General features: G+C 31.9%; 1 protein-coding gene across 1 annotated transcript in view; it reads left to right on the top strand.

Annotated features, from left to right (window-relative positions):
• LOC127183340 (kinesin-like protein KIF3C) overlaps nucleotides 1-19295 on the top strand; it is a 23697-nt gene extending 4402 nt beyond the window's left edge. The window contains exons 2-8 of the mRNA XM_051139325.1: nucleotides 9899-10000; nucleotides 10126-10248; nucleotides 15354-15472; nucleotides 15643-15759; nucleotides 15984-16092; nucleotides 16340-16506; nucleotides 18053-19295. Of these exons, the coding sequence (XP_050995282.1) occupies nucleotides 9899-10000; nucleotides 10126-10248; nucleotides 15354-15472; nucleotides 15643-15759; nucleotides 15984-16092; nucleotides 16340-16506; nucleotides 18053-18167 (852 nt within the window). The 3' untranslated portion in view covers nucleotides 18168-19295. The remainder of the gene's footprint in view (nucleotides 1-9898; nucleotides 10001-10125; nucleotides 10249-15353; nucleotides 15473-15642; nucleotides 15760-15983; nucleotides 16093-16339; nucleotides 16507-18052) is intronic.
• The last annotated feature ends 398 nt before the right edge of the window (nucleotides 19296-19693 follow it).

The following is a 19693-nucleotide window of genomic DNA, read 5'->3' as shown; positions in this document are numbered from 1 at the left end:
CTCGGTCATCATTAAGCCAATCAAAATACAGTAGCCAGGCAGAGATTCCAAATGCTGTCTGGTGTAAAAGCATTGATTACAGTTAACATACTAATACTAGTAATGATCTGATTCTCATCATCAGTGTTTGTGTGTCAGGGTTATTATCATCAACTGAGACTAAAACCATAAAAATATATTTTTTAATAATATATACACACTATTTTTAAGCTATAATACATAAACTATTTTTAATAAACTATTATCATATATAAAACTATTTAAAAAGATAGACAGATAGATATTACGTATTAATTTCAGCTATTTTCCAAGGCAACGTATTTCATTTTCATTTAGTTTAAGTTGATGTACTGAAATAACTAAAACTAAATGAACTAAATTTAAAATTGAAACAGAAAATATGATAAAATACGATAGACCAAAAATGAATACTAAAAAATTACAACTCAATAAAAGCTGTGTAAACATATTTTGAAAGGAACAAAACAAAACAAAACAAATTATAAAAATGATTAAACAAAACAACAAAATGACTAAAACTCGAATACGAAAACAGAAAATATAAACATAAAATCTAATTTATTATATTAATAAAACTAGAATGGTACATCAATGATAAAATATAAAAATAATAAATTATCTAAAACTAATGTTAAAACGAAAACTTAAAATATAAAAATAAATAATAATTTAAAATATTAAGAAATGCTATAACATTATATAAATAATAATGAATTAATTAATATTGTATATTTTTAAACATGCAATCTGGATCATTTAAACGTATAATTGAAAGCATAATATAATTATAATAATATTATATAGAATTTTATAATATAATATAATTAAAAATATACTTAAAAATTATAATTAAAAATAATTATAAAAAAAATAAACCTTTAAAATGAAAATGAAAACTGAAAATATAAACATAAAGTCTAATTTATTATATTAAAATGATGACAGTACATCAATGATAAAATAACTCTGTTCTGTGAAATAGTCATGTGATCTGATGATCTTGTGATGATGCATCTTGTAATGCATGACATCATGTCTTCACTTGTGCTTGTGCATTATTCTGAGTGTATGTGACAGCAAAGCAGGCTGCTGCAATTGTTAGTAGTGTTAGTTAGTAGCCTGTCCTACTCTTTATTCTCATATGAGTTGTGTTTGCAGTAGTTCTGGCTTGATGCAGGATGAGAGAGGGGCTTCAGATTTATAAATAACCCTCATCATTGGTGGGTCATTTCCTGACAGGTGATGATTCATCACAACCTCATCCTGTTCCCTGGGCTGTGAGCCAATCAAATCACTCCATCTCAAACAATAACAGCAACACAGGAAGCACATCATTGCATGTCTGATTACAAACACATACTGGCTAACTACTCACTGTACTCTGCCCACTGTATATACATATACATGTATTCATTATACAAACACACACACACACACACACACACACACACATATATATATATATATATATATATATATGAAGAGTTTGGTTCCAAAACGCTATAAATCCATTTTGATTAATTTAAATAAAAATGTGTTTTCTTTACCAAGAAAGTGGCTAGATGAAAACCGCTATTTTCTGTTTCAAACTTTCACACAGCATCTTTAGGTTATAATAACATTAAAAATTTAAATCCAGATTTTATTTTTCAGAGATTTATTACAAAAACTGATTATTTTTTCCCCCAAAAATGCAATAAATCCATCAGGGCTCTACCCTTAATTTTCTTTTTAGAAGCACAGTCACAATTTTAGGAACACCTTCTAATCAATAATCAAAAAATCTGTTAAAAAATTTGCCTTCCCATTATAAGGTGATATTTGACTCCTTAAAGTGAATTAGAGGGGAATTTTGTTTTTACCTTTGTAATGGCATTTTTTAACTTTATTAAAAGTATGTCATCTTTTATGTCAAATTTTTTAAAAATATATATTTTATAAGCTTTTTTAAATTTCTAATTAAAACAAGAGAATAAGAATAAGTTACCAGTCAAATGAAATCAGTATTAACAAAATTAATTTGTACTACAGAGGTGGCACAGAAGAACACAAAAGTGGCTTGTAGGTGTATTTGCATATGTTTAATGAGGCTCAGAGGTGGCATGCGTGCAATCAAATTCATGTTGAGATTAATGTTTTAAGCATAAAATTTTGAATCTAGAAATATTAAATGATTTAAAGGAGAAGTCCACTTCCAGAACAAAAGTTCACAAATAATTTACTCACCCCCTTGTCATCCAAGATGTTCATGTCTTTCTGTCTTCAGTCGTAAAGAAATTATGGTTTTTGAGGAAAACATTTCAGGATTTTTCTTCATATAATGGACTTGATTGGTGCCCTGATTTTGAACTTCCAAAATGTAGTTTAAATGCGGCTTCAAAGGGCTCTAAACCATCCCAGTGGAGGAAGAAGGGTCTTATCTTATCATTTCGAACGAATCGTTAATGTGACTCGGGAAGAACGAGTCGTCTCGGGGGAGTGATTCGTTCAGTCGCGCATGCGCAACATCCTATTAGATTCTGTACTGGAATTAGTTCACCTCTTTTGAGTCGTCGGGTTTTTTGAGTCGTTCATTCATCTTATGGGGCTGTCACGTGATGAACGAACGACTCAAACCCAAAGACTCGAAAGATGAACTAATCAATTTTTTTTCCGGCTCACACTGCATTGGTTGAGCTTATGGGGCTGTTACGTGATGAACAAATGACTCAAACCCGAAAACTTGTTAGATAAGAGGTAAGATAAGAGCAGTAGATGTGTTAGGGAAGTAACACGTAACATTTTAATTATATTTTGCTAAAATGAACGAAATGAATGAAATGACTTGAAAAGAGATTGGTTCATTTTGCTAACCGAGACTCAAAGGTCCGAGTCGATAAAATGATCCGAACTTCCCATCACTACTACGAATCACGTCTAAGTTCATCGTCTGTGTACTCCGGCTCAGAAAGGTAGAATATGTCAAAAAACTCCATCTTATTTTCTCCTACAACTTCAGAATCGTCCGACATCGTTGTACCTTTTTGTTTTTAAACAGCGTTTGACTTACTTGCACTTTCTTAGTCTTTGCGCGTTCGCTTTGTAAACACTGGGTCTGTGGTTCTGCCTACGTTCGACGTGACCTTTCGACATGATTCAATAGTACATAAACGCGCATCCCAGAACCTGTGCTACATGAGCTTTTGTGCTTAAAAAGTATACACATTTTTATTTAAAAAAAAAAAGACAGATCGTTTCGCTAGATAAGACCCTTCTTCTTCGGCTGGGATCATTTAGAGCCCTTTGAAGCTGCATTTAAACTACATTTTGAAAATTCAAAATCGGGGCACCACTCAAGTTCATTATATGAACAAAAAAATCCTGAAATGCTTTCCTCAACAACCATAATTTCTTTACGACTGAAGACAGAAAGACATGAACATCTTGGATGACAAGGGGGTGAGTAAATTATTTGTGAATTTTTGTTCTGGAAGTGGACTTCTCCTTTAAGTAACTGAAAAGAAGGTTTTAATTACTGAATCATATCATTCATTTGATTCCTTCGAACAGCTGATTCATTCAGGAATAAAGCAAGTGAGTGTCTTTATGAATAGGTACTTGATCCGTTTAAAATCGCGTGTTCATTCATAAAGGAAACACAGCTGTGTTTGAATAGAGATGCGCAGTAGCTCAGTTGTGACTTTGTTTCGACGAAATAGAGTAAAATCAGGCAATAGTGTTATGGTCAGACAATGTTAGTTGCTTAATATTAACTTCTTGTTTATTTAACTGTTGTATTAAATCAGTATCTCATTTACACACTCCCTTAAAAATCATTAAAAGCTGTCACTTAGTTCATCACGATCTCAGATATGTCTGTGATACATTACTCAACGTCGAAAACTAAGATGCGGGGTGTATTCAAAGCACCGCCTTTACTGTTTACAATGCGTGAAATGGTGCGCTGTGATTGGCTGAGCGGATGTATCGCGTTTTGACGAGAAGGGAGTAATAACAGAGTGTCCAGGAATTTTATGCATACAGAATATTTGCAAACAATAGGTGCTACACACATAGTATGAGTAGCATGTCGTTCCAAACTTAGCTCATGACTCAGTTCTTGCCCCAGATTCATTGTGCTGCTAAAGTGAATTGAGTGTTTAATTGTGAATCCCCAGCGCTCATGTCCCTGTTTTACCTGTGGAACAGACTAAACCACTTCACACACACATACACACACGCTCAGCCTTTAATGTCTGTTTACACAACTGCTTTCTGGTTTAATTATAGTGTCATTTAAAGAAAGGACGTGGGGGCGAGACAGACAGACAGACAGGAAGTTACATAATTATACAGCGTCTTTTGGATTTGTTTGTGTGTGTGACTGTATTTGGAGTAGCGTAGTATAATACCATATAATACTAGTATAATCACACTTGAATCATAATTCAATAAACCTGAAGTAAAATATAATATAAATATTAGATGAAAAAACATAAAATAATCTGTTGCTTTGGCTGCTAACTAAAATAAATGATCTAAAGTTACTAAAACTAAAAAGCTGAAATGTAAATAAATTAAAACTAAATAGAAATAATTTAAAAAAATGACAGAACCACATAACAAATTACTAAAAATTATATTAAAATATTATAATTAATTATTCATACTGAAATAACATCAGTTGATACTGTATATTTGTAAACATGCAATTTCTAGATAATTTGAAGTACTAAATTTACTAAAACTAAAAAGCTGAAATAAAAATAAATGAATGTAAAATATAAAAACTAATAAAAATGACAGAATCAAATAATAAAATACTTAAAATGAGATTAAAACTAATGTTAAAATGAAGACTGAAAATATAAAAAGAAATAAAATATTATATTAAAAAGGTGCTATAACAGTATATAAATAATATTGAAATAGCATTAATTAATATTAATAATATTAATTAATATTGTATATTTGTAAAAAAAAATGCAATCTCTGGATGATTTGAAATACTAAAATTAATAAAAAAAAAAAAGCTAAAATAAAAAAAATATTATATAAATAATACTGAAATAACCTAAACTAAAATAGCATATTTGTAAACAAGCAATCTCTAGATAATTTGAAGTACTAAAATGACTAAAACTAAAAAGCTGAAATAAAAATAAATTGAAGTAAAATAAAAAAAACTAATAAAAAATGGCAGAACCACATAATAAAGTACTAAAGATTAGATTAAAACTAATTTTAAAATAAAAACTGAACATCTGAAAATAAATACTAATTTAGAAAAACAATAAATAAATACATAAAATTAATTAATAAATACATGATAAATTCCTAAAGATTAGATTAAAACTAATGTCAAAATGAAAACTGAAAATCTAAAAATTAATACTAATTTAAAATATTAATAAATGCTATAATATTTATATAAATTATACTGAAATAACATGAATTAATATTGTATATTTGTAAACATGCAAATGCAAATAAAAAATAAATTAAATATAAATAATAAATAATATAAAATAAAAATCAAATAATGACAAAAGCATGTAACAAAATTACTAGAACTTCTATTTTACTTTTATTTTATTAACTTTTATTTCAAAATATTAATAAATGCTAACATTATTTAAATAATACTGAAATAAAATGGATTAATACTGCATATTTGTACACATACAGTTCCTAGGTAATTTGAAGTATGTTAAAATTACTAAAAAATAATAAATAAATAAAAAAACTGTTTACTAAATGAAAATAAAAAATAACAAAAATTACAAAAGCATATAAGATAAAACATATTAAAATGAATGTTAAAATGAAAACTGAAAATATAAAAATAAAACCTAATTCAAAATAATAATAAGTACTAGAACATTATATAAATAATACTGAAATGACTCTGATTTATGTTTTTTTGTATGCATGAAAACCCCAGATGACATTAAAAATGCAAAACAGCCATTTTGCACCCATCAAACTGTAACTGAACGCCACTTGCTGAATTAAACATTCAGCATAATTGTTTCACAGTATATCATTATGTAATGTATGCTAGTATTCAATTCCAAATGCGGCCTGTCATGCTGACTGTAAACTCAGTCATTGGCTTTCTCCCAGCATGCTTTGCTGAAATATTGATGTGTCAGCGTCTATGTGCTGGCGGGCGGAGCTTCCGCTCTGAGCTCCTGGCCAATGAATTCCTCAGCAGTGTGAATACATAATGAGCCATACTGGTCCTGAGCTCTGTTGCCATGGTGACGGGAGTGTGGGGGGTCTGGATGGAAAGGTCTCTGTTAAACGAGAGCATCTTCACTGCTGAGTGTGTGTGTGTGTGTGATGACGGAGCGTCCTGCTGACGCTTCCCCTGAGGGCCACGTCTATTTTAAACCATCTCTCTGCTCTCTCTCTCTCTCTCTTCTGTATGTTTTTTCCATCACATCCAACAATATACAAGCTGTATACCATATACAAGCAGACAAAATATTACTGACACTTCAAGACATCAGTGTGTAAAGAGTTTACAACTAAATAAATTCAAGTTAATAATAAGTTAATATTAAAGAAAGAAAGTCAAGTCAGATATAAATAGACAAAAAAATGACTAAGACTATATTAAATAAAACAAAATTAAAAAGATAATTCAAAATATTAATGACTTCTTTTTTAAACCTGTATGTTTATAGGGGTTTGCACCATCAAAACAAAAAAAATATTAGGGCTGGCAAAGAGAAATATGGAAGTATGTCTTTGAGTATAATATACTTGTATATTAATATATTTAATTTTTCTCTGAATTAAATTATTTTAATTTATAGAATATATAAATTAATAACAGGAAAAATAAAATACAATTTTTTGTGAATTACATTTATTATATTATTACATTTATTAACTGTTATGGCATCAAAAAGCAAAGTAAAAATGGAAAAAACATTAATTCAATAATAATAATAATAATTAATAATAAATAAACAAACAAACAAAAAAAGACTAAAATATAAAATGAAAACTAGACATATAAAAAAGATCATTAAAAATCTTAATGACTTCTTTTTGAGACCTGGATGTGTAAAGGGATTTGCACCATTTTATTTTATTTTATTTTATTTTATTTTATTTTATTATTATTATTATTATTATTATTATTATTATTATTCTGTGTGTGTGTGTGTGTTTGTGTGAATTAAATGATTTACATTTTAATTGTTGAGATACTAAAATTATTTAAATGGGAAAAAAGTAAATGAAAGTTAAATAGAAATATTTAAAACAAACAAAAATGACTAAAACTAATTTAATATTAACTAATAACTAATAAATATTAATCACTTCTCTCTTTAGTGTCTACAGAAAGAAATTATTTAAATTAGCACCACATTTATTTTTTGTGAATTAAATATTATAATTGTTTTAGTATCAACATTATTAAAAAATAAAGTCAAACTGAAATATTAAAAACTAAAACTAAAAAAAAGACTTGAATTAAAACTAAAGAAATATATAAAAATATATATTTAAAAAGCCAATTCAAAACGTAAACTGGCATGTAAGGCCTATTTAGTTAATTTTAAATTTCAGTATATTTTATTGTGTAATAAAATTAATTAGATTTTAATTATTTATGTTTTTTTTTTTAATTGTTTTCGTTGGTTTCTTGGAGTTTGTTATGTTACATTACCAGATTTGTATTCATGATCATGCTGATAAGGTTAGTAATTGTCTCCGCCCCCTGCTTGCCTGTACATTAACCCGAGAAGGTTTTGGTTTCATCTCTTGGGACAAAAAGCCCTTTCTCTCCATCTTTGCATGTCTCTGCGTTATTTTCTCTCTGTTATTCGGTCTATTCCTCCTCCTCCTCTCCTCCCATTCCATCCGTTCCAGTCCCGTGATCACAGAGAGAGATGACTGTGTGTGTAAATCAGAAGGACGTGTGCTGTGAAGTCTGATGTGTTCTGACAGGGTGTTTTGGATGTTATGAGCCGGTCTGACGGGCCATGCGGGTCAGCTGTAGTTCTGGGCTCAGGCTTTGTTCTTGTTTCAGTTGTGGCCCTTTGACAATAATCTTTGTGTGTCGCTAAAGCCACGAGCTGCTGCCGTCCACAAAGAGCTCTGTGTGTCGGGTGGGGGAGGAGATTCACAGCTGATTTTCATCATGCCTTCGTAAAGGTCGTTCACATTGACGGCGATTTGTAGAAACCAGAAAGAAACCAGTTGTTGTTCATTTTCAGTGAGATTTGGTGATTTCAGGCACAAATTGAGCAGTTTTCTATTTGTGCAGCATCATAGTGGGAAGCCCCGCCCACAGCAAAATCTCATTGGTTCAACGTTACACTGCACTTAATTGAAAATATTTTTATATATTACATATTATTATATATTTTTATATACACTACTGTTCAAAGGTTTAGGGCCAGTAAGAGTTCATTCTTCAAGTTTTAAATATATTTTTAAATGGTTAAATAAAGAAAAGTTACTAATTATAAATACTTAAAAAAAGAAGCAAAAACTAAAAAAAAGAAAAGCATATAAAATTTTAAATTAAAATGTTAGAATTGAATATTACATTAAAATTATTAATATAAAATTAAAAATATATGTTAAAAAGCTAAGTCAAGAGACCCAAATGTGCACCATTTTAATTTCTTTTTTATTCTTAATTTCTTTTAATTCTTATATAAATTTACAACTGAAAAAATTAAGTTAAATGGAAACTTTAAAAAAATAATTTCTTTAATTTCTTTCTTTTTCTTTATTTTTTCAATTTAATTTTTAAATAATGAATTTTTTTTATGAATTACATTTATTGTATTTTTACTGTTTTGGCACCAAAAATCAAAGTTAAATAAAAAATAAAAAAAACTAATTCAAAATATTAATTATTCCTGTTTGAGACAGGAGTGTCTCAAAAGTGTCTCTTGAGTGTCTAAAAGTTTCAGCACCATTTTATATAAATTTCTTTCATTTGTTCTGAATTAAATGTATTATATTTTAATTTTAATCAAAAATATTGTAATATTTAAAAAAAAGGTAAATAGAAATGTTTTAAAAAACTAAAAAATGGGAAAAAATGGGAAAAGCATTCAAATATTTTAATATTTAAACAAATAGTAAAATTGAAATATTTAAATAAATGTAAAAAAATAATAATAATTAAATATTAATATTAAAATTAAAATATTAAAACTACTTTAAAAAATGAAAAACTAAAATTAAAACAAAAACTAAAAACTTTTTTTTGTTGTGTGTACATCAAATTACATTTATTATATTGTAACTGTTTTGGCACCAAAAAGCAAAGTTAAATAGGAAATGACAAAAGCACTAAAACAGAATGACTAAAAATAATGTTTTTAAAAAAAGAATAAATAAATAAAAAGATATTTCAAAATATTAATTACTCCTGAGTGTCTAACGGTTTTAGCACCATTTTATTTTTTTCTAAATTGAATGTATTATGTTTTGATAACAAACAAAAACAGAATGACTAAAATAACTAAAAAAAATAATAATAATAAAATAAAATAAAATAAATATAATATAAATATTAATTATTCCTGTTTAAGTCCCGAGTGTCTGCTAAAGCACCATTTAATTACATTTCTTTCTAAATTTCTGCATTTGCTGTATTTAAATTGTTTCAGTATTAATATTACTAAAATTAAAAAAAAAACAAAAAAAACATATTTTTAAAAACCTAAAATATGACAAAAGCACATAACAAAATGACTAAAACTTCTGAACAGTAGAGTATATAAAATGAAAAATAAAACATTTGTAGTCATCATAATTAGCTTTTTTAAAAATCAGCTGAAATCTATGGTATGTCCTAATGAGTGTGACCTCTACATGTGATCTGCTGCTGATGTTGATTATTTTTTGTGGTTGCTAGGCGATGGAGAGCAAGCTGCTGGTTGGTGGGAAGAACATTATTGATCACACTAATGAGCAACAGAAGATGCTTGAACAGAAACGACACGAGATTGCAGAACAGGTAACACTCACTGGTTTAACGTTTGCAATCACTGGTGACACAAAAAACAACACACTTCACCTTCAGCACACTTCAGCATTCTGTGTACATCATAAATAAGCGTGTGCATCTGTGTGTGTTTGCAGACACGCAGAGAAAGAGAAATACAGCAGCAAGTGCTGGCTCAGGATGAGGAGACATTAGAACTCAGAGAAACCTTCTCCTCACTGCAACAGGAAGTGGAAGCGAAGACCAAGAAACTCAAAAAGGTGAGACAAACACACATACACACACCTGAGAGAGGTGAAGCACAGTGATGGCATCACATTCAGAGGTTGCTAATGAAGAGAACATCACTGTTTAGGGACCAGTGGTATGCAATATTACATAATTGTGAGATACTTCATCTCATTTGATCTTTTTTTATTTTTATTTGGAAATTGATGGATGTAAAGCAAAAGATTATTAATAACAAATGATCCACCACGTTGATTTATCGCTAACGTTTAGTTAATGGAGTATAAAAATATATATATATATATATATATATATAAGATAAAAAAAAAAATGGTGCTAAACCCTTCAGCAGACAACCCTTAACTAATTAATATTTTTAAATTAATTTTTTCTTATTTTTCTTTTATATTTCTGCTTAACTTTTTAAATTTATTTTAAAGCAATTCTGGTACCAAACCAATTAAAATGTAATACATTTAATTCAGAAAAAAAAGAAAGACACTTTTAGACACTCAGGTCTCAAATGGAAGTAATTAATATTTTAAAATAGCTTTTTTATTTTAGTTTTAGTCATTCTGTTATGTGCTTTTGTCATTTTTTATTCTACTTAACTTTGCTTTATTAGATACGATAATAGTTTTTGTTTTATTATTTTGACTATTTTTATATTTGTACATTTTAGTTAAAGTTCTGGTACATTTGTATTTTTACATGTTTTTTTTAATATGTCTATATAGTTTTTTAATATTTTTATGTCAGTTTTACTTTCAATTATTTTAGAACATCAAGACAGACTAGGCAAAAATAGGACATGTTGCCCTACCATTTAGCTTAAATAAAATACATTTTTATATTTTATATGGTTTCTGTTAAAGTTTATTTTTTTTAAGCATCATACTAATAATTTTATTCGGTAAGGATGCATTAACTTTATTAAAAGTGGCAGTAAAGACATTTATAATATAAAAGATCTCTGTTTATAATAAAATGCTGTCATTTTGAACTTTCTATAAATATCTTGAAAATAAAGTATCACAGTTTCCACAAAAATATGAGGCAACACAACTGTTTTCAAAATGTATAATATCAGAAATGTGTCTTGAGCAGCAAATCAGCATATTAGAATTATCTCTGAAGGATCATGTGACACTAAAGCCTGGGTTAATGATGCTGAAAATCCAGCTTTGTGCCACAGAAATAAATTACATTTTAAAATGTATTCAACTAGAAAACACATATTTTAATTCGTAATAATATTTCACAATTTTACTGTTTTTAGTGTATTTTTGCTCAAATAAATGCAGCCCTGGTGAGCAGAAGAGACGTATTTCAAAAACATTAACTCTTATCAACGTCAAACCTCAGACTCGTTTGAATGAAGCTTTAGCAACCACTGAACAGACTGACAACATATATAAATATAAGAGCTCTGAGTTCCCTAACTCCTGTTCCTCTTGCTCCCCCTTAATTCTGGACCTTTGACTTTTGACCCCTGGATCACCCCTGACCCCACTCCTTGTGAAAATAAAACACCTTTTATCAGTACAAGAAGGTTAGTTTGTTTTCCACTTGCTCGGTCGCTGACAGAGGCTGTGAGGCTAATGCTAAACGCTAGTCTTGGCATTGAAGCGTTATGAAAAGCACAAACGCTTTCACAGCAACTAATTCTAGCCAACCTGCATTAATCTTCATGGCTACTGCTGGCATGCTAACCACCAAAACCCTCTTCCTGAAGCTCTGATGACTTCAGAGATTCATTCTCAGTAGTAGACAAGTAAAACAGGACTGAGCTCTACCGTTCCCACATTAATCTGCACGCCACTTCCTGTCAGAACACATTACTTCCTGTTGGGTTCTGAGCGTGGAATATCTGCTGTGATGTTCAGATGAAACACAATCAGCTGCCTGAAAGTCCTGTAGAGCCTTGACATGCTCCTTCCTGATCTTCACCTTTAACCCCTGCTGACCTCTCACACTAACACTAACTGAGCACTGAGTGACGGCATGACAGTGATGATGATGGTGATGATGAAGAATGAATGGATGGATGGATGGATGATGATGATAAATGAATGAAAAAGATGAAGGATGGATGATGATGATGATGAAGGATGGATGGATCAATGAACGAATTGGAGAGATGGATGGATGGATGGATGGATGAAGAAGATGAAGGATGGATGGATGATGATGAAGGATGGATGAATGAAGAAGATAAAGGAAGGATGGATGGATAAAGAAGATGAGGAATGGAAAAATGGATGGATGGATGATGATGATGAAGTATGGATGGTATGGATGATGATTAAGGATGGGTGAATGAAGGATGAATGGATGGACGATGATGATGAAGGACGGATGAATGAATGAATTGGAGGAATGGATGGATTGTGATGATGGATGGGTGAAGATGATGGATGGATGAAGATGAAGGATGGATGGATGTATCATGATGGATGGATGAAGAACATGATGGGGGATGGATGAATGATGATCTTGGATGATGATGGATGGATGGTTAAAGAATATGAAGGATGGATGATGATGAAGGATGGGTGAATGAATGAATGCATTGGAGGGATGGATGGATGAAGAAGATGAAGGATGGATGGATGATGAAGGATGGATGAATGAAGAAGATAAAGGAAGGATGGATAAAGAAGATGAGGGATGGATAAATGGATGGATGGATGATGATGATGAAGTATGGATGCATGGATGGATGAATGAAGACAATGAAGGATGGATAGAGGATGATGAAGGATGGATGAATGATGATGATTAAGGATGGGTGAATGAAGGATGAATAGATGGACGATGATGATGAAGGATGGATGAATGAATGAATTGGAGGAATGGATGGATTGTGATGATGGATGGGTGAAGATGATGGATGGATGAAGATGAAGGATGGATGGATGTATCATGATGGATGGATGAAGAACATGATGGGGGATGGATGAATGATGATCTTGGATGATGATGGATGGATGGTTAAAGAATATGAAGGATGGATGATGATGAAGGATGGGTGAATGAATGAATGCATTGGAGGGATGGATGGATGAAGAAGATGAAGGATGGATGGATGATGAAGGATGGATGAATGAAGAAGATAAAGGAAGGATGGATAAAGAAGATGAGGGATGGATAAATGGATGGATGGATGATGATGATGAAGTATGGATGCATGGATGGATGAATGAAGACAATGAAGGATGGATAGAGGATGATGAAGGATGGATGAATGATGATGATTAAGGATGGGTGAATGAAGGATGAATAGATGGACGATGATGATGAAGGATGGATGAATGAATGAATTGGAGGAATGGATGGATTGTGATGGATGGATGGGTGAAGAAGATGATGGGTTGGATGGATGAAGATGAAGGATGGATGGATGTATCATGATGGATGGATGAAGAACATGATGGGGGGATGGATGAATGATGATCTTGGATGATGATGGATGGATGGTTAAAGAATATGAAGGATGGATGATGATGAAGGATGGATGAATGAATAAATGCATTGGAGGGATGGATGGATGAAGAAGATGAAGGATGTATGAATGGATGTATGATGATGATGGATTGATGAATGAAAAAGATGAAGGATGGATAGATAGATGAATGAAGAAGATGACGAATAGATGGTTGAATGGATGATGAATGGATTGATGAAGAAGGTGAAAGATGGATGGATGATGATGATGAAGGATGGATAATGGATGATGATGATGATGATGAAGGATGGATGCATTGATGGATGATGGATGAATGAATGATGGATGAATGAATTGGAGGGATGGATGGATGAAGATGATGAAGGATAGATGGTTAAATGTATGATGATGGGTGGACTGATGAAGAAGATGAAAGATGGATGGATGGATGATGATGATGATGATGATGATGAAGGATGATGGGTGAATAATCAAGGATGATGATGATGAAGGCAGGATGGATAATTGAAGATGAGGGACGAATCGATGGATAATACAAATGGATGGACGGATTCACTGATTATGATGAAAGATGGATGGATGGATGAAGAAGTTAAAGGATGGATGGATGAATGGATGAATGAATGATGATAATGGATGATGATGATGATGAAGGATGGATGGATGCATGAAGAAGATGGATGGATGAATGAATTGGAAGGATGGATGATGATGATGATAATTATAAAAGGATGGATGGATGAAGAAGATAAAGGATGGATAAATGATGATCATGGATGATGATGATGATGAGGGATGGATGGATGGATGGATGGTTGAATGAAGAAGATGAAGGATGAATGAATGAATTGGAGGGATTGATGAATGGATGGATTCAGAAGATGATGGGTGTATGGATAGATGATGAATGAATGAATTGGAGGGATGACGGATGGATGGATGGATGAAGATGATGAAAAATGGATGGATGGATGATGATGATGAAGGATGATGAATGAATGATCAAGGATGATGATGAAGATGAAGGCTGGATGGGTGATGGATAATTGAAGATTATTCAAATGGATGGACGGAATCACTGATTATGATGAAAGATGGATGGATGGATGGATGAAGAAAATGAAAGATGGATGGATGGATGAAGAAGATGAAGGATAGATGGTTGAATGAATGATAATAGATGGATTGATGAAGAAGATGAAAGATGGATGGATGATGATCATGGATAATGATGATGAAGGATGGATGGATGGATAAAGAAGTTAAAGAATGGATGGATGAATGATAATCATGGATGATGACGATGAAGGATCGATGGATGGATGATGATGATAATGATGGATGAATGCAGAAGATGAAGGATAGATGTTGATGAGGAAAGATGCATGGATGATGATGAAGTATAAATGGATAAAGGTGATGATAAAAGATGGATGGATGATGATGAAAGATTGATCATGATGATGAATGAAGAAGTATGGATGGATGAAGGTGGTGATGATGATGATGAAGGGTGGATAGATGATGCATTGGTGATGAAGAATGGATGATGAAGGTGTTGATGAAGAGCATGGACAGATGATGATTATAAACATAAAGGACAGACGCAGCTGCTGATGATGATCACACAGTCTCTCTCTTTCTTTCTCTCTCTCTGTCTGTGTGCAGCTGTATGCAAAGCTTCAGTCTCTGAAGGCTGACATTCAGGATGTGAATGATGAGCATGTGAGGAGCCGACAGGAGCTGGAGCAAACACAGAATGAACTGACCAGAGAACTCAAATTCAAGTGAGTCTGAGCTCTAAAACACACATCAAAACAACCACATTACTTCATCAATGCAACATTTTACCATTGCTAACGTCACAAAAGGGAGGCTCTGTCTGAGGTTTAAGAACATTCACATAGCTGTATAAATGTGGGCAGTGTCTACAGCTAATGTATCTGTGTCTCTGTAGATATCTGATTATAGAGAACTTTATACCTCCTGAAGAGAAAAATAAAATCATGAACAGACTTCAGTTTGACGCTGAGGAAGACCAGTGGAAGTTTCAGCCTCTCGTTCCTGCAGAGAAGTGAGTGGACGCCCAATATGTTACATCTGATGCTTATATACACTACCAGCCAAAACAAATCAGAAATCATTCTTTATTTTTACAGTTTTCAATGGAATGAACTATAATAGTATTTCAGTAATAATAACACTGATCTGTAGAGTGATTGAGTGTTTTTTTCTGAGCAGAACAGCACACGTACCAATAGTGAAGTTGATGTTCTGCTGTTTTCTGTGTTGACACAGTAAATTCACGCAGATGAAAAGAAGACCCGCCTCCGCTGTGGGATACAAGCGACCAATCAGCCAGTACGCCAGGGTTGCCATAGCGATGGGAGCTCATTCCAGATACAGGGTACGTTTATGGAGAGAGAGAGATGGAAGAGTAGGAAGAAAAAGTGGAACGTGGCCAGGCGATGTCAAATCAAATGGTTGAAATAGTTCATGTGCTGGAGCTGCATGACTATGTGCAGTGCAAAAATATGTTGAGGATGTTATTTATAAACTTAAAGACAGAAATACAAATTAAGAAAATGATTTTGTGCAGTGTGCAGTTTTATGTGATTGTTCTTGTGTCTTTTGTCCCTCATGTTCTTCCGCAGGCGGAGAATATTATGGTTCTGGAACTGGACATGACTCCTCCTGTTGTGTTTCAACTGGACCTCCCGAAATCCGGATCTGAGGTGGAACCGTCCCGAGATGTTCTGTTAGAAAACACTAGTTATAGAGAGAAATCAGCCGCCGGACGGGTCAGAAAATCTCAGTCATGGTCAGTAAAATTTACAAGAATATATGTACATATAAGAATATATATTTTAGATTTTTATATATATTAAAAAATACGACATATTACATGTATATAATCACTTTTTAAAATAAATATATATATACTGTAAATAAATAAAAATTATATTTGATTACGTAAAAAATGATAAATCTTTAAATTTGGATATTATTTATATTTATACATATCTTATATATTTATTTAGTTTTTTTAAAGTATTTTAAAGTTTAATTATTTTTTACATAATCAAGTAATTTGTATATATATGTATATATATAGTTTGTATATAGACATATATATATATATATATATATATATATATGATGTATATTTTTTTACATATTCAAATGTAATTTATATATACACAGTATATATATATATATATATAATATTTAATTATGTAGAAATTATTTTTTAAATAAATATATTTAAATAATAATTTAATAATATCATTAATAATATATTTAAAACTATATATAATATAATTAATAATAAATAAAATGTATATATATATATATATATATATATATAAAAACCATATAGAAAGACGCAATATTACGTATATAATATTTTTAAATAAACATTTAATTACACACACACACACTCACACACACACACACATGTACTGTATATAAAAATTATATTTGTATTATTTTTGGTTGAATAAAAAAAACATAATTATCATTAACAATGCTAATTATTAATATATATAATATTCAAAGACTATATATAATTGATAATATGAATAATATATATATATATATAAACTGTATAAAAAGGTGCAATATTACATATATAGTATTTTTAAATAACATTTAATTACACAGTCACATATCTACTATATATAAAAATTATATTTGAATATATAAAAATTATAATTCTTAACAATAAATACATGATAATTATTTGAATCAATATTAAATTTAATTGTTTTAAAAATGTATAATAATATTTAATATAATTAATTAAAACTTCATAAAGTAAACTTTTCTTAAATGATTTTTGTGTGTGATTAGATTAAATTAGGATTATAGTAAAATATGGTCCATACGGTAATCCGAGATTAACTCCTAATCTCTATAACATAGTTGAATCTCAGTGCAGATTTCTCGAATATTTATGGCCTATTTTTGGAACAGAATATGTGTAAATGTATTTCTCATACCACTTCTGCAGAATGCACATATTTGTATTCATAAAATACTAGGAAGACCTACTACACAATGCAGTGTGCTTGACTTCCCCTCTCATTTCCAGTGGAATTGCAATTTAAATCTATTTCTTGACTTAAAACTTGATATGGCTGCCAAAAGTAAAGACATTAAGACAAAAACCCTTTGAAGCTGCCACTAGGCTGCATTAAACATGCACTTAATGAGACCACAGTGTTGCATAATTAATTTTACATACTATTTTTAAACAATAGTAGCACATTCTGCAATTATACTGGGTCATCTAGGATTTCTGTGCATTATTTTGGATATTATACGTGCTGTTGGTCTCAAGATAATGACATCATATGTGTTCGCAGGTGTCAGTCTCAGAAAGTCATTTCGTCCTCAAGCTCCGCCCTCTCTCTGGCATCCTCAGGGTCCCACAGCTTGCCACACCCACAGAACATCGCCATGGCAACAGCCCAGGAATGAGACTTGGAATTACCATATTCCCAGCCCCGTAAGGGATAAACAATAGTCAATCAATCCAACATAGACCAAGGAAGACGGAGGGAGACAAACCGTCCGTCATTATTAAACAAGACTGGAGCGATCAAACTTTCAACCAGATCAAACCCTGCCTGCGATCTGATGAAGCAGGAATAACAGTGAACGCAGGACTAATCAGGACCAATTAAATGATTATTATTAGTAAAATGATTCGCCCTTTCTCTCTCTTGCTCTCTGCTCCTCAGGACAGTGAAAACACTTTGTTAACTGCCATCAATAGCACTGAATAACGTCGCCTCACCTGACACCTGAGGCTGGTTAAACTAGTTATTTTCATTCATTTTGCTGCTTCCAAAACCGTCGGTCAACCTCAGTGTTTAGGTACTGACCTGCACAGGTCCGATCCAGGAGTAGAGCCACATGCACCTCGAATGATGGAAGTCAAACGGATGAGGCTTTGTGATCGCTCATCGCTCACCCTGAGCTTTCAAGACAAGAGCTGAGCAAGAGGGACGTCTCTCTTTCTATCTGCATGTCTTACTGTACGTGTGTGTCTTTGTGATTCTGATCAGGGTTCTGGACGGGAGGTGGCTGATTGGCTGGAGGAAGGATCTACAGGGTTCCCACTGGCTTATGGAAAACCTGGAAACGTCAGGGAATTTGATTGGTTTTCCAGACCTGGAAAAGTCAGAATGTTAGTTATGGAGATGTCATTTATGCATTTAAAAAATATAAAATATACACATAATATATAAAATGGTGTGGGAACCCTGACTCTAAAAACTTGTGCTCTAGAATAGTGTGTATAGAGAGATCAGAGCATGTACTATATGAGCTGGGCTTTGCTTAGACCTTTAAACCACTGCACTAACTTAAAGCAATGAGACGGCATAGACAAAAAACTCATACACACACATATGCCTTGCTTACTTGATTCCCTCAAAGCAGCAGCAGCCATGTACTCCAGCCGGAAGCCCCTCTCCTGTAATTATGAACATATGTGGAGTTTCGTTCTGTACAGGAGATCAGCGTGTTCACGTGTGTCAGACCTGTGTGTTGTTGGATCATGGAGCTGCTCTCACTGGATGGAATTAAAGGAGCAGATCTCTGGAAAAAGATGATTGTGTTTGTGAATATTTCTCTCTTCGCACATAAAACTGCATCAGTGGTTTTAATTCAAAAGAAACGATAACTTTTTGAGTCATAAACCCACTCCAGTCCCGGTCTGAATCAACAGATTCATGATACGCATTCCGAAGTCCCGATCTGAATCAAAAGAAGTCTCGATCTAATTCAAAAGATTCATTTTATATGCATTCCAAAGTCCCGATCTGAATCAAAAGAAGTCTCGATCTAATTCAAAAGATTCATTTTATATGCATTCCAAAGTCCCGATCTGAATCAAAAGATTCATTATACGCACTCCGAAGTCCCGATCTGAATCAAAAGATTTGCTATATCTGCTTTGAAGTCCTGATCGATCCAAATGATTTGTGATCCGATTGGAG

This window comes from Labeo rohita, chromosome 20 (assembly GCF_022985175.1).
Source record: "Labeo rohita strain BAU-BD-2019 chromosome 20, IGBB_LRoh.1.0, whole genome shotgun sequence".
Taxonomy (NCBI): Eukaryota; Metazoa; Chordata; class Actinopteri; order Cypriniformes; family Cyprinidae; genus Labeo; species Labeo rohita.
The sequence above is the reverse complement of the archived record's forward strand: the minus strand, read 5'-3'. Positions and strand labels throughout refer to the sequence as shown.